The sequence below is a fragment of the Clarias gariepinus genome, chromosome 10 (genome assembly GCF_024256425.1).
Source record: "Clarias gariepinus isolate MV-2021 ecotype Netherlands chromosome 10, CGAR_prim_01v2, whole genome shotgun sequence".
Taxonomy (NCBI): Eukaryota; Metazoa; Chordata; class Actinopteri; order Siluriformes; family Clariidae; genus Clarias; species Clarias gariepinus.
In genome coordinates this window covers 19,577,501-19,593,110 of record NC_071109.1, presented here as the reverse complement: position 1 = coordinate 19,593,110, position 15,610 = coordinate 19,577,501, and the positions used below count along the sequence as shown (strand labels likewise).

At 40.2% G+C, this 15,610-nt stretch overlaps 2 protein-coding genes across 2 annotated transcripts in view; one reads left to right on the top strand and one right to left on the bottom strand.

Annotated features, from left to right (window-relative positions):
* The first annotated feature begins 577 nt into the window (after positions 1 to 577).
* Positions 578 to 7,130, top strand: foxo4 (forkhead box O4). Its single transcript, XM_053505553.1, has 3 exons — positions 578 to 1,980; positions 2,198 to 3,674; positions 3,777 to 7,130. The coding sequence occupies exons 1-2, from the start codon at positions 1,549 to 1,551 to the stop codon at positions 3,650 to 3,652; spliced, it is 1,887 nt and encodes a 628-aa protein (XP_053361528.1). The 5' UTR covers positions 578 to 1,548; the 3' UTR covers positions 3,653 to 3,674; positions 3,777 to 7,130.
* A 2,684-nt stretch (positions 7,131 to 9,814) lies between these two features.
* sesn4 (sestrin 4) overlaps positions 9,815 to 15,610 on the bottom strand; it is a 15,304-nt gene continuing 9,508 nt past the window's right edge. Inside the window, exons 2-9 of the mRNA XM_053506361.1 lie at positions 15,595 to 15,610; positions 14,700 to 14,882; positions 14,275 to 14,484; positions 13,217 to 13,331; positions 12,991 to 13,121; positions 12,543 to 12,709; positions 11,785 to 11,929; positions 9,815 to 10,986 (exon numbers count right to left, since the gene is read on the bottom strand). The exon at positions 15,595 to 15,610 is cut by the window's right edge and continues 185 nt beyond it. Coding sequence (XP_053362336.1) covers positions 10,897 to 10,986; positions 11,785 to 11,929; positions 12,543 to 12,709; positions 12,991 to 13,121; positions 13,217 to 13,331; positions 14,275 to 14,484; positions 14,700 to 14,882; positions 15,595 to 15,610 — 1,057 coding nt within the window. The 3' untranslated portion in view covers positions 9,815 to 10,896. The remainder of the gene's footprint in view (positions 10,987 to 11,784; positions 11,930 to 12,542; positions 12,710 to 12,990; positions 13,122 to 13,216; positions 13,332 to 14,274; positions 14,485 to 14,699; positions 14,883 to 15,594) is intronic.

Here is a 15,610-nt window from a genome sequence, read left to right as displayed (position 1 = left end):
CCCTGACTACAGCGGCAAGCCAGGTTCCATGAGAAAATCCGCTTTCTTCCACTTTTACAGAGGGGATTTTTAACTAACCGGAGGAGTTAGCCAACTAGGTGACTACCTAGTTTGTTCTCACGTTGAAACTCTGGTGTCGAGTTTTTTTTTTTTTTTTTTTGTCTGGACGGACGAGCTGCTGACGACGGAAGTCACAATGTGGGCTTAAATTCTTGCACTTTCGAATTACATGAAGTACGTACATATCGGTCGGAATCGGCGAACTGTGTACGGACGCATTCGGCGTAGTTGCCGCGCAAGCATCGTGTGTGTGTGTGTGTGTGAGTGAGAGAGAGAAGAGAGTAAGTGTGTGTGTGTGTGTGTGTGTGTGTGGAGAAACATGGCAGATGGTGACACGCGCCTACACACAGCGTGTCGGAGCGGACACACTTGAACGAGAATAACACACCGTTTTACTTTAGTTCTGTTATTAGATATAAATAATCGTGACTAATTAATTTAGTTAACTTCCTGGAGAGGTTTGACTGGTCGAATGGTCTAACGCACACTTAAAAGGCCGACGATCTGGGTGGGGGAAAACAGTATAATACAGATAAATATTTACTGATCTGATCATATCAAGCTTAAAATTGAACTAAAGTGGAAATCAGTGCAGTGTAATGACTAATGATTGGCTGATTTTGACAGACATGATGGTGCGTGTCCAACGCGTACCCAGAAACACACTCCTCCTAAGCGCTCGTGTACAGTGTCTGAGTTATATATTCATAGAGTGATGAATCACTATTTGGTATAAGAGATGTTCAAAATGGCCTCATGTACATTAATGACTTGAAAGTAACTGATATCATTTGTTAATAATCTGTTGGAAAGTCACCAGTTTTGGTGTTTGATATTTTGATGCAATTTTATTATTTACAAAATTGTCACATTGTTTTCATTTGTCCTTCTACATCAAAAGCTTTCCCGCTTCTTGTCGTAAAGTTTAGTTTTAAATTCGTGTACAAGTTTTAGACATATTTATTTTATATATATATATATATATATATATATATATATATATATATATTCAAGCCTCCACCCTGACAGTTCTCATGTTTTTACGTATTCAGTACTGTTTGTCATGTGGATTTCTTTTGTCCTTTATGTAAACAAAGAGACCCTCCATGTCAGTCGGAAGGTTTATGATCATTACTATTAAGGAGATTATTTGGGCCCTTTAATCTCCAATCGGAGGATTACGCAGCGCTATAGATTTGCATACATAAATGCACACAGATTATTTCATCTCTACTTAATCCGCCTCAAAAACGAACAAACAAAAAAAATCAATGTGTTTGAAATCAATTATTTAATAAATATTTTTACAAATCAGCCAAACAACAAATCACCACCTGCATATCTCTTAATAATCGGACAGCATTATTAAGTGAAATCTACAGTTTAAGTCGAGTTATTTTACTGTTGTAGTGTTTTAGAGGAAGAGAAGTAGTTTCAGATTGTAAACTGTCAGACTCTTTCCTGAAATCAGAGTAATTGCTCTGCACAATGGAGACAGATAAAGCACCCCCGATTGACCCAGATTTCGAGCCGCAGAGTAGACCGAGGTCTTGCACATGGCCGCTGCCTCGGCCCGACATCTCAGCTGTCAAAGTGGAGGGGCCAGACGGCGCCGAGTCCGCTGCTGGAACCCCGCCTGCCGAGGAAGATAAACAGGAGCCTCAGCCAATCGCATCCGAGCCTGAAAAAGCCGCCGCCTCAGAGGGAGGGGTGATACCAGGAGTGGGCGGGGCCACACCTCGAAAGGGTTCATCCCGGCGCAATGCCTGGGGGAATCAGTCCTACGCTGATCTGATAAGCCAAGCGATTGAGAACTCACCAGAGAAGCGACTCACTCTGGCACAGATCTATGACTGGATGGTCAAAACTGTGCCATATTTTAAGGATAAAGGTGACAGCAACAGCTCTGCTGGATGGAAGGTAGAGTTAAATTCGCACACATACACTCATAAAGTTACAAAAAAACAAAAAACACGTACATTCATTATTCTGCACTACAATTATGTCATGTTTTAGTGATAATCATTCACCAGTATGTCCTAATGAATACTTTACTAAAAGGTTATTAATGCTTTGATCTGGAATAATCACCTCATATTTTTTTATTGTGTGTGTGTGTTTTTTTTCTTTCACCTAGAACTCAATTCGTCACAATTTGTCCCTGCACAACAAGTTTTTGAGAGTGCACAATGAATCCACTGGAAAGAGCTCTTGGTGGATGCTTAATCCTGAAGGTGGTAAGACAGGGAAATCCCCACGACGCCGTGCTGCCTCCATGGACAATAGTACTAAATTGCTGAAAAGTCGCATGCGGGCAAAGCAGACCAAGAAACAAGCAGCAGCAGGGGGTGTTGGTGGTCCTGGCAGTACCATGCAGGGTGAAGGTGTGCCTGGGGCAGGGAGTGCAGACAGTCCCGGACCTCCTGGACAGTTTGGAAAGTGGGGAGTGAGTAGTAACAGCCCATCATCACGTAGCTTGGACGACCAAGACATGTGGACAAGTTTTAGACCACGCACCAGTTCAAATGCCAGCACTTTGAGTGGCAGGCACTCTCCGATTCCCCCAGTGAAAGAAGATGAAGATGACCTGCCAGAAGATGGACTTCTGAGTGGGTATCCCACTAGCAGTCTTCCACCTACATTGGCTGAAACTCTAATGGAAGAACTGGACCTTATTGATGGGCTTACCTTAATGACAGCACAGCAAGGCAGTGCAAGCCCGAGCACAGCACCGCAAGCACCACCTACTCCACTGCCTTCTGCTTCTACCCTTTTGCCCCGTGGCACTAATTTTACATCTTTTTGTCAGCTACAGCCAGTAAAGGGATCCCAAGGACCATCCCAGCAAGGATCACCAAGTTCTGTTCAGCAGCCTGGGGAGTCCAATACAAGTATTTCAAACTTTGGAAACTCCCTCTTTAACCCACTGCCGGGTCCAGGATCCCGAGGTGGTTTCAGCACCCATGTGCCATCCAGTCTTGAGGCACTCCTCACCACTGACTCGCCCCCACCAGCTGATATCTTGATGACTCAAGTGGACCCTCTGATGCCTAGCCAGGGAGGTGTTAATCTTTTGGGTCTCGGAGACTCTATTTCTGGCAACCAGGCCAAGTCTGGTCAAATGACGCTGGGCAAGAATATGGATACTAGCCCAGTGCCACAAATGACCCTTCAGCCTCAATCCCAGCTACAACCCCAGCAGCACTCTCAAATGAATTTTGGCATGATGATGCCCAGCATGGGACAGGATCTCTCACAACTGCCGCCCATGAAGACCCAGAATCAAATGCCAGGTGGAGGTCTTCTTCAACATGGAGCTGTCCCTTCTGCAGCCGGGAGTGGAGGTCTTCAGGGGATAAACCAATATGGAACACAACCTTGCTTTCTGCCCTCTCACGATCGTCTGCCCACAGACTTGGATATTGAAATGTTTACAGAGAACCTGGACTGTGATGTTGATTACATCATTAACAGTGACCTTATGGATGGAGAGTCGATTGACTTCAACTTTGACCCCATTGCACCAGGTGGGCAAAATTACCCTGGGCCAGCCACCACACAGAGCTCATCTCACAACTGGGTGCCGAGCTAATTCTGCTAAAGTATATGAGCAGGTACCACCATAAATATTAGAATTTTGTCTAATGCACTTTTAAGTTATTATCCAATTTTATGTTCAACATCCAATATTATTCTGCTTTGTTTTGTTCTTGCAGGTCAACCCTAATCCATATATGGAATCTCACAAGGTGCATTAATTAAATTGTCACCCCTTCAGTTTTTATTTTTGTTTTTTTTTTTGCCTCCACATTCACCATTGTACCTCAAAAACTGCTTTGGCTGAATATACAGACATTAGCCAAATTTTTAAGACGTTTTGGCAACTTTTTTTGATCACAAAAACAAACCATACACAAGTGCCAATACACACGGGGAAGTCAGCTGTTAAACGCCAGACCCAGATGATATCTTGGAAAAAAAAATTACTTTGGAACTTTGCTGTTTTCTGTTCAGAGATATTGACTAGGAAAATTAAGAGAAGAAATTAAAGGTGAAGCACAATTAATAAACTACTAATCAAGTTTATTACAATAATGCCTATTACTAATACCGATGTAGTAAAGGGCTAAGATGGTACATTCCCTAGATGTAAAGACAGCTGACTTGGCCTGGAGGATCAAACTTTATACTGATACTTGAGGATCCTTTTCCCTTGGTCACCAGCTAAACAAATGATTGGAGTGAAAATCATGCAAAATCAAACAGTGATTTATTGATCAATTGGTTGGAGCACAGACTTGACACCGTATAATCACCATCAGCGTTTTAAACGAGGACTGTCCCAGTGAGCCCGGAACATAACAAATATGTGGACACATGCTGCGCTCAAGTAGTACACACTCAGTGTGGTACGAAGTGTGCTCATATTTTTGCATCGGAGGCAAAATATTTTGAGGAGGTTGATAATGATTATTGTCACTATAAGTAATGCTTTTAATTTAGCTTTTATGATGACTCTACTCAGGAAGGTGTTTTTTTTTTTTCCCCTTTTTTCTTTTTCCCCCCTTATGTTCTAAAGAGTAGGGACTGATCATTAAGTGAGAATTTAATATTGATTAAATTGTTAACAGTATGAAGAAATGGGATTAGACACAGGGCATTTAGATTTTTTACCATAGAATTTTTTTGGTCGGATTTCTATGGTTTTTACCACTTTGCCAACTCTGTCAAACTGAACGGCATTGTGTTTTATCAACATGCCCATTTGCAGGATATAATATTTGAAGGGTTTGTGTGTGTGTGTGTGTGTGTGTGTGTGTGAGAGAGAGAGAGAGAGAAAGAGAGATGAGTATGACGTTTTAAGTACTTACACTTAAATTTAGCAAAGATGGAGAGAAAACAATCAAAAACAATATTGATTAATTTCATTCCAAGGATGAAACTGATTGGTTATTTGACAAATGCTATATATGAGGTGCCCTTATTCTATAGAATTCTGTACAGCAGTACACAAAGGGGCAAAAGTCATACTTTTCTTAGTGATTGACTTTTTCTTATTTAGTACTAACTATCTTTTGTATGGATTTGTTAAAAGGAAACAAAATGATGTATACTGACTAATTGTATTGATTAATTTAGATCGGGGCTATATCATGACAAATATTCATACTAATCAGAAAGTACCCTCTCGAAAGTACAGAAACTATTTTTAACGGTCATTTTCTATGTAATCTTTTATTTTTGTAAAAGATGATATGCATGTAGATTTTATAGATAACCACAGGAACACTAAGAAGAGCATGTCAGACTGGGATGGCTTGAGAGGAAAGTATTGCAGCTTTTATATATGGAAACTAGTAAATGGGTTATAAGTTATAACAGTATAACGCTTTGCAAAGTAGAACTTGCCGTGTAATTTGCTACTAAATTTGGAGCAGTTTTTTTTTTTTTTTTTTTTAAAGGAGAATGAAGTACTGAGCTGTATCACTTTGCCAGGCAATTTATAGTTCATCTTGGAAAACTGGCAAAATAGAAAGATGATGATGTTGATGCAATGTTTAACTCTCAGGGTTTTAATAAAACAATAGTAATGTTAATTAAATCAATAATATTGATAAAAAAAACCCTTTCCTGATGGAAGCGGTAAGATAATCATGATTTTATAAAAGCCACTCAGCCGTCAATGGAAATGTTTTAACATTACAGAAATACAGCTTACGCTCCACTTGAAAATAAGAGCTTGTGTAAAGTGTACATTCACCGAATCTTGGTATATAAAAAAAGTTATAAACTGCCAACAAACACTAGCATGTTGATGTAGAACAAACCATGTATCTCCCTACGCTTTCTTTTTCTTCTTTGAGCTGTTCATGTAGAAATTATGTAGTTTTTTTTTTTTTTATTTGTTTATGTAGCTTGAACTTTTGGTTTTAGAGCTGGATATTATTCAACATTTAACGGTAATAATACAAGTATATCAGAATATTAAACTAACTGTTAAAGCGCTCTGTTCTTGAGGAGAATGGTTGTCTCCTGTCAGTTGGTGCTAGACGTGACAAAGGCGGCCAGATTTAGATTTAATGGCCTTTATTTTATGCAGCACATTTTATAAATATAGACCATAAAAGATAAATTCATCTTTATTAATCCTCAAACACTTACTTTTGTAGATTCCAAGTAATTTCTTAGAAGCAGAAATGAGAGATTAGACCCTGAAAGAGGTTTTTGACAGACATCATGTACGTTTCTGGAAATCAGTCCTTTTAGCAAACAGTGTTACTTTTTTTTATCTTTATCTGTATTCCTACGAACCGTTTACATTGCTGCTCCTGTCTTTTTGGGCTGTGCTTTGTTCCTCTGAAGTTTGACACGTGACAGTGTCTGGATTTTTATGGTAAAATCTTGTAAAGGAGTTGAGAATGAACCAGCGGGCAAGGCTTTGAGAAGTAGGCTGGAGTGCTGAAATTAATTTTGCACATTTTCTTTTCTTCATTGATAAAAATCCCATTTTAAATATTTGCAAAAAATCTCATAAATGTGATCCAACTTAAATTGAAACTTAAACTTAAAATAAGCAGGAAAAAGTGAAACTCAACCCTCTTTTAAAACTAGTTTTTAAGTTTCAATTCCTATTAAAAGTAGAGAGGACTACCAGCTTTCGATTGAAAGCCAACGAGATTGAATTCCCAATAGACAGAGCTTGAAACCTTTTACAGGAGTTTAAATATCTTGACCTCAGATCAGACCTCTGTCCCATGCATCCTCATGTTTAATCTTCGTTTCTTATCGTTTTCTTTCCTGTACTCCTGAAAAGGTCTGATACATATTCCAGTTGATAAAACACTATTTCTTTTTGTTTGTGGATAGGTTTGGTTGTTGTTTTTGGGGAAAGGGGGTATAAAAGTTTGGTGAGTGTTTAGCCAGTTCACTATTTGTGTATTTCATTTATTGCTTTATATTAATGTTTTTTTTTTCCTTTTCCCCTGCTCTTCTTACTTTATTATTGTTAGCCAGAGGTGACTGTGAAATCAGTCAAGAATATCTGAAATAAACGTAATCAGTTTAACCCAGTTGCCCTCGTGTGTTTCTGATCATGTATATCCAAAACAGGCTATTAACAGTAGTTCCCCACCACAACAGATTTACAATGAAGCAATCATTATGTGATTTAAAGTGTAGATTGCCATCTTTAATTTAAGAAGTTTAGCGATTAAGTTCTGGAACACACGAACATTACCCACTGCTAAGTTTCCTCCATTGGGATGCTTGGCCAGGCCTTTGACTGCAACCACCTTCAGTTTTGCTCCACTGGGTTGAGGGCAGGTGACTGACTCCATGATGGAACATTTTATTTATTCGCCTTGGGTTGCTTGTGCTGTAGGCTTTGTGTCACTATTCATCGGCGGCGTGAAGCACTGCCTATCAGTTTTGCAGCGTTTAATTGAATCGGAGCTGAAAGTAGAGCTCTATACATTTCAGAGCTCAAAAAACGTTAAATCAACAAACAGATTCCTTCATGTAGTGGTTTAACTCTGTCTATAGGCAAAAGGTGAGCCTCTGAAACATTAGTCTTATTTGTTTTTTTGGCTGGGGAGTGTAAACAGATTATATTTCTCAACAAAAAGCATGCAACAAAAAGTCCCGGTTTGACTTGAACACTCCAAGTATGCAAAGTGCATTCAAGTCAAACCGGGACTATTTGTTTTTTAATTATTTATGTTCTTGGTATTTACGTTGCTAAACAGAACATAAGTGGCATTGCTGAGCACATTAACTGCTTGTTGTTGAGAGAATTAAATGAGCTCACTAGATGATTTTTGTCTCTACATCATTTAGCACAAACCCAACCACATTCTCTTTCTGTTTACTGCGAACATGTAGTAAAGCTCTTGATCTGTATCTGCAGGATTTTATGTACAGTGTTGTGCTGCTGCCACATGACTGGTTGCGTATGTGTTCCTATTAAAGTGACCAGCGAATGGAGCCTTGCTTTTCGGTGTGAAATAAATATATCCGTATTTTTTAAAAGATACAAATGGACAGAGGTACATCATGCCGTATGATCAAATAATGATGTGGGTGAATCAAAGAAACCTAAAGTTGAGTTGTGTCTATTGGCGCCATGTATTCAAGGTTTCCATTTCAGGGAACTGAAAACCAAAATAATAATAACAATAACCTGCCACTAGATGGCGGAAGTGCCACAGAACAGGTTTGAGGGTAATCTATGGAGCTGCAGCAGAGGATTGCACAGAAATAACCCCCCTCACACTGTGTGCCAAAAGTAACCTGGTCTAATATGTGCATTAGAATTTAATAATAATAATAACAACAACAGACAAGTGGTATAGCATATCTTTATAGAAAAAATAAGTTCTTATTTCAAGGGAAAAAAAGATTTTTTTGCTTAATTTTCCTTGTTTTGAATTTTTTTTTTCTATTCTTTTTTTAAACATCTCTACATTTACGTGGTAAATATTAAACAACTTGGCTAAAGCCACATTTGTTCAGTCTTTTAGTCTCCACAAAGGATCAGAAGGAAAGCCACATGATGAAACAGTCCACTGCTGCTTATTTGATGTCACAGAAGAAGGCAGTGAGTGAGGAACCGATACGGACATGCTGATGGCAGGCGAATAACAGCACATTAGCTCCATAACAATATGGAACAGCTTGATTGTGCTGGGGATTGGCCAGGCATGTGAAGCAAACCAGTGTCCCTGTTCTGTCTGACTGCTCAGGAAGAAGCAGCGTGTAGACAACCGTCCGGACCGGGTTCCCGAACAGAGTTGAATCCAGCATGCTTTAAATGCACCTCCAGCGTCACAGCGACACCACCAGTCCACGTTTGCCTTACTGGTTTAAAACTAAAGGCACTGCACTTAACGATCTCCATCGCTTCACAGAGTCCAGCGCATAGCTGAACACACAGTGGAGATTCTTCACTATACAAAGTTTATATATCAAACAAGTCAGTCCAAACATTTAGCATTAGATGAAATCGATCATTGTTTTTCCTCTTTCTGATATGTGACTGGTCATTCCCGATAGTCCCACAGTGCTGTATTAAATAAAAAGATTCAGCACTCATGTTGGCCATCTTATCCCACCTGCATTTCCCTTCCAACACAAAAAACTATCAATCAACAACAATGATGATCACTGGCTATGTTTAAACAGGTGCTCATGTTTGATAATTTTGTAATTCACAAGTTTAAGGGTGTACTATAAAAATCTGTTCTGATCAATATGTTGTCCGATTGCAAATAACTGATCAGATGAGAGAGGGAGAAAAAAAAAGGAGGGGGGAAGGGGCTGGGGGAGAAATAAAAAAAGAATATATTACACCGCGTCTGAACATAGCCATAGTGACATAGTAATGCAATATGTTTAAAAATAAATAAAACGACATTGGTGCCCATCTTTCTTTGCCACATGTACCCTACACAAGCAACACTTCTGCACCAATACAATACTATCATGGCTTTAACTAGTAACGCTTGGCCTTTTCCACAACCAAAACTTTTGCAGTAAGTATGGCATCTGTTTGGTGCCAGTGAACGGAGGCCTCACTGGGACGTTTGTTCCAATAACTATTACAGCTGCTCAGAGGCAATGCAGGTCACTTTATGCAGTTCTGTGCAAAATAGTCCAGTGCAAGGAAACAAGTTGTGCAGGTCAGTTACAGGAAGCATCACAGCAGGCCTGATTTTTGACCTTCTTCGCATTATAAAGTATCACAGATGACAAAGGATCACCGAAATATTTTATGCTAATAAATCAACGAGAGAGGAGGGGAAAAAAAAAGAAAGAAAGTTGTCCTTCATTTGACTAGAGAACCAACATTAAAAATTTAATTTTGGGTGGAGTGTAGGCTACAACATGAGCTCAGTTATGCAGTAAAATTCCTAAAACAATTACGGCAATTGGTTTAAAAGTGCTGCTAGATTCTTCTAAACCACAAACGTGTGTCTGTTATCTGCACCCTTCAAACCGACACCGGAGAAACCAGCAGCACAACTGGCATTTTAACCCGAGTCAACTGAAGCACGACCTATTTTCATTAATCAGTCAAATGTTGTAAATGTTTGTGCCCAAGTACATTTACTCAAATCTTAAAAGTGCCATTAAAACAAAGTTATAGCCATGAAACCTTTTTTTTTCCTATATCATCTGGTGTTTTGTTCTAAGCTTAAACTTAAATGAAAGATTCAAAAAAGAAAAAATGTTGAACTTCAACATTCGTCTGTTCGTCTCAGCTTCAGTAAACACTGCCTTTGATTTTAGGAGAAGTTGAGTCATCTGCCTTTTTTTTCTTTTTTTTTTTCTTGTTGCACCGTTCAATACTCTAGAATTGAAACTGACAGGTTCTTTCTCCTTTCCTCGGTCAACAGAGGAGCAACAGGCAAAGCAACAAAACAATTAAAAACAATCTCAACACAAATAACAGAATAAGGTAATTGCACATAAACAATCTAGAAAAAAAAGATATTCAAACTGAAGAGTAGAAAACACACACACATGTACATAGAAAGTAATGAAGGGAACAACATGCAAAAAAAAAGTGAGACAAAGAAAGAAAGATTGTTTCTGTCTTCAAGGATCACCTCGAAGACACTTCACAGCAGTACCTTTTGTTTAAGGAAAAAAAACAAGATATGGAGAAGAAATATTGCTCTTCACAAGTCCTCTCCACCTTTCTTTATCACCCATTTCCTTTCCCCGTTGTCCCTCGTCAGGTTTTTTTTTTTTTGTACCATAAGTGACTGTGCAACTCCCCCACCCCGTCACCCACCCCCCTCCCCCCTCCTCTCCCTCCGCATGTGCCTAGGTGTCTTAGGCGATCATGTACTGTGTGATTGCTCGGAGTGCGTAGAGCAGCTCAGCCTGCAGCCGTGCCTCCATCACCAGCAGATTCATGTGTACCTGTGCAAAACAAAGCCACTGCATTAGTAATGTTTATTCTTTTTTATATCAACTTTAGATATGTTGCCATTATAAACAAACCAAGATACTTCCGGTTTAGCAAAACTAGGACAACTTTAAAAAAAAAAAAAAAAAAAAAACTCACATAAGGACTAAAATATGATTAGGGGGGGATGATAGAGGAAAAATAAGTTCCATTTGAAGTTGATTTTCTCTCTTATAATGACATGTCCTAAACTGCATTACTCCTACCAAAGAAATTTGGCAACAAGAACGAGTAGTGACAAGTCACGCTTTTAAACCATTTCAAGTTGTGGAACGTCCGCAAGTCAAGCTCATCACTTATGAGACAAGCTATAAACCATAATTTCCTCAAACCCCCCCATTTGCACTTAAAAATCATCAAGACAACTTTTTTCCAAGATAACTGTACAGTGGAAAATCCTCTGTACTGTTTAACCATGAAGCGCGAGTATTTGAGACATCTTGAAGTATTTTAATCATTTAGCAGAAAACTACAACACACCCCTACCACTGATTACACATCTTGCTTTGGTTAATCGTGTTATTTTTTGCCCACATGTTTATTATTAAGATTACGAATGCCGTCTATCAGTCGTGTCCCTGTAAAAGACTTACATACTGTAGAAATGTATTATTAAACGTATTAAAACGAGCAGATTAACATAATCTGTGATTCGCTCTATTGTCGGAGCTGCCGTCATAGATCAATCCGACAGATTAGATTACTGTAGTAATAAATAGTTGATGAATAAAATTTGATTTCTTTAAGCATACCTTTTCTGAGGGCTTGAGAGAAACCATAGGCAGAGGGCACAAAAGATTCTTAGTGGAGTCAGGATAGCAGGCCACAGCCTTAATATAAAGCTTCAGTCCACGTTCCAGCAGCTGGTTCACTTCCCCATAATCATAATCATCGTACCTGTTAAAACACACCAGTAGTGCGAGATTAATCCATGAGTCCTGACAACAGGAACATGAAAACAGAATTAGAATTTTAAAAAATAATAAAAATTAACTAATTTTTACCATAATTGCCCCCTGTCTCTCTATTAGGACACTTTCCCAAGGTGTCCAAGGTGACCTCTACAAACAAAGGACCATCACGTGCTTCCTCCGAAACACGTGACCGCATCTTTTTAAACTTCTGCTCATACAACGATGGGGATAGTGCAACTCACACGGAGAAAAGTGCTATCCACCCCTTCTGCTTCTTCTTGCATGAGCTCACAGACACCCGGGATTAGCTAGTCTCACTATGACTGATTTGAGAGTGCAGTGTAGAGCACTATATTATATTACAGCAGTGGTATGTTTGATGATTTATTCTCCCAGCCCCAAATGTCATCAAATGCAAATACTAAGCTGTTTCTCTATTGAAAAAAAGTTGACTGTTGTCTTTTTTTGTGGATTGAAAACTTTTGCATTTAAAAAAAAAAAAGGAAAAAAAAAATGGTTTTAGCTGTTCTTAGCCCCGAATCAGAGGCTGCATACACCCCCAAGTAAGAATAAACAAAACCGTATGCTCACTGTACCTAATTCCATAGCTGCAATGGATGTAGTTCCAGATGGCTCTCTTAAGGTCCGGGTTGCGCGGGGACGGTAATGAGGCCACGCTGCGGAACCGCTCATCTAATAAGTGCCCAATGTCCGAGTAGAGACGGTTTACCAAGGAGAAACCGTGGTCTTCCCACGAGTAGTCCTACACACACACACAAGACATCAGCACTCACAAACAGAAGGAACTCAGCTGAGCGGGAAGGCTGCAAACACCACAAGCTTCTTCTTCCTCTAAGTAAAACCACACTGCGGCATTTTGGATCAGACAAAAAAAAAAAAAAAAAAGGGACAAACAATCCAGGAAACCTTTAAGTACATGCTACAAAGTTTCTCGTTAGGCTCCAGAGAAGATTAAGTGTAGAACTGCCATTGATCTTTTGAGCAGCTGCCATTTTAGAAACTAACATGGTAGCACAGTCTCACCTGCACCCGCAGTACTTGGAAGTGGTCTTCCTCCTGCCGGGCGAATTCCTGGTAGCCGAAATCAGGGTCCTTGACAAAGCGGGAGGGATCTGTCGAACACATCATCTCTTCTTCCTCATCCTCATCCATGTCTGAAATCAGAAAAGAGGAAAGGAGGAGTCACGGAGATGTGAGAGCATTTCTCCTCTGGCACGTCTGATAGTGAACCAGGACGCACACGGCTTACCTATGTGCAGGAGGGCATACGACTGAAGGACCGGGTGTCCTTTTCGCTCCTTCTCCTCTTGTGACTTGTGGATTCCGTCCCTTAGGCACGCCAGGTCACAACTCGAGTCGAGAGACTGTGTCGCAAGAGAAAAGCCACCATGAGACATATAAACCTTTTCCATTTAACAAAAGACCACAGACGTACTGCACAAATACAAGCCTGTTGCTTATACACTGAACATGGTTTTACAGGAGATACTGATAATCTACTTGGTGAAGTTTTGAGATCTTTTCCTTTCCAGGAAATTTCCAAATTCAGACTATTCACGCAGGCCAGTAACTAAAACATGGAAAATGCAACGCTATATGCAAACAGCACAAAAACTAGTGTGTGAGCCTCAATTGCATTCTTCCAAATGTGACAATGGGTCACATTAAAATCCTATTCTTTTCTAGACCTTCCAGCCCAAGCAGCAAGCGTCGACTAAATGTGCTCATGAGTTGGTGTCCTGAGTTTGAAGTGTGAAATGGTGTTAATAAGCTATAGAACAAAAATACTTTTTAAGAAGAAAAATCCTCAGAGGTAGACAGGGAAACTGAATTCTACCCAAAACCCAAACTTCCATTTTCCCTAGCTACCTCCATTTTTGTTTTTTTGTTTTTTTGATTGGCTTGCAAGACCTTCACAGGTTGAAGTCACCTAGATATAATCAGCGCACAGAAAAAGCAAGTGCTACCAGAAGCAAATGTGTTTCTTTCACATCCTGCTTCGTTTCCCCTTCAGTGAATTGGCTTTACTGCCTGCTGAATAGCATTTAGAGTTTGATCTGACTGCTGAAAGCAATCTGAGAAAAAGAAAGAGCAATGCTTTCAGGTGGCTCCCACAAAGCCATTTGAAGGTAAATACGTTTAGCGCATTGCTCTGACCTGAAAAGATAAAAAAAATGTTCAAAGACTTGAAGAATCCCTGGCAGTTTTCACCAAATGTGATACGACAGAGCTTCAGTGCCAGGGACTCAAGGCCAAGTTAACGGCAGAAAGCTGTGTGTGGGTGAGGCGAGCACTTTAAACACTTACCCTCCTGCGAGGTGGGAAGGTGGCGTTGCCATTGGCAGCATCGCAGAGGCAGTAGCCTGGGGGCGTTCCGTGCGGTGCTCTGGGGCCCGTTTGCGTGTCCTGCTCGGAGCCGAACACGAAGCTGCAGAGCGCGTGGCAATGAGCCAGCAGAACTACAGCCTGGACCAGCTCAGCCAGAGACCAGCACTGCTCGCCGGACTTCAGCAAAGCCTGTGGAGACAGCCCAAGATCAGCTCAACCACGCTGTGGCAGAACTTTTAGGAACAGAACCAAGCATTCTCATTTTGTCCACAATAAAATATTATTACATACAATCACTCATTTTATCTGTGTAGTGCTCTACTACAGTTTAATGCACACTTTATTACCCGTGACACAGGTCAAGGTGCAACATCAGAACATGCTGTGGCGTCTGTCGACTGTACCTGAATGTGAGAGCGAGCGATGAGCCAGGGCTGGTGAGCGAGCACTTTGTTTATGTGGTCGAGCTGCTGGAGACGAGGTGGTGCAGACTCGAGCCCTTGCAGCCACACCGGGTCTCCCCCCACCCGCAGGAACAAAACAGAGTGCAGAGAGACAAGGTAGCTGCAGTGATGCCGTGCTGCAGCCTGAAACAGTCACGTTAGGTGGATTAGGTTTCGCACTAGTACAGGTCAATTAGAGATCAATGTGGAAAAATGACTAGACTTAACAGAAGACAGAAAAAGTCCTATCACCTTCTTAGTACTATTATAATTAGAGTTTTGGACACACCTTCTAACTTCAAGGTCTTTCCCCCGAGTGTTATTTATTTCTACATAGTAAAACAATGATGAAGTTGTCCAAAAATCTGCAATAATCTCCTTTAAACAGTTGATATCGAAATGTATCTGCTACTTATGCTCTGTAAAGCCGTTATAACGGCTCTAATTAGAGGTGCTCTTTATTGGTGACTCTGCATGAACTTTTCCTCCACAGCACAGGTAAGTTTTGCTCTTGCTTTGCTGGGATGGCCTTTATGAGAGCCAGATTCATCATGGTGCTCGATGAAGAACGATTCCAGAACAGCTGACCATCATGTCTTAATATAGGAACCGATTGTTATCGTTGCCACTATTTTATAGTTTTTAAATCTCCAGTACTGTTCTACAATGTAGAAAATGAATCCAAAAATGTGTCCAAACTTTTGAATGGTACCGTACATTTATTCACTTTTTCTATTTCCCCTTCTTCTGCTTATCTCCCAATCACATACAAATCACTTTTACTAGCCCTGTCTTACAGGGACATTTACTGACATATTTTCTACCTTAAATATAAACATTTGCATTAGTCCCGTACCATGATGGCTATGTAG

What these genes read in the sequence shown, in the direction of transcription:
- foxo4 (XM_053505553.1), top strand. Translation starts at nt 1,549, where the DNA reads ATGGAGACAGATAAAGCACCCCCGATTGACCCAGATTTCGAGCCGCAG. An exon ending in ACAGCTCTGCTGGATGGAAG is followed by an intron (nt 1,981 to 2,197) that starts GTAGAGTTAAAT and finishes TCTTTCACCTAG; the next exon opens with AACTCAATTCGTCACAATTT.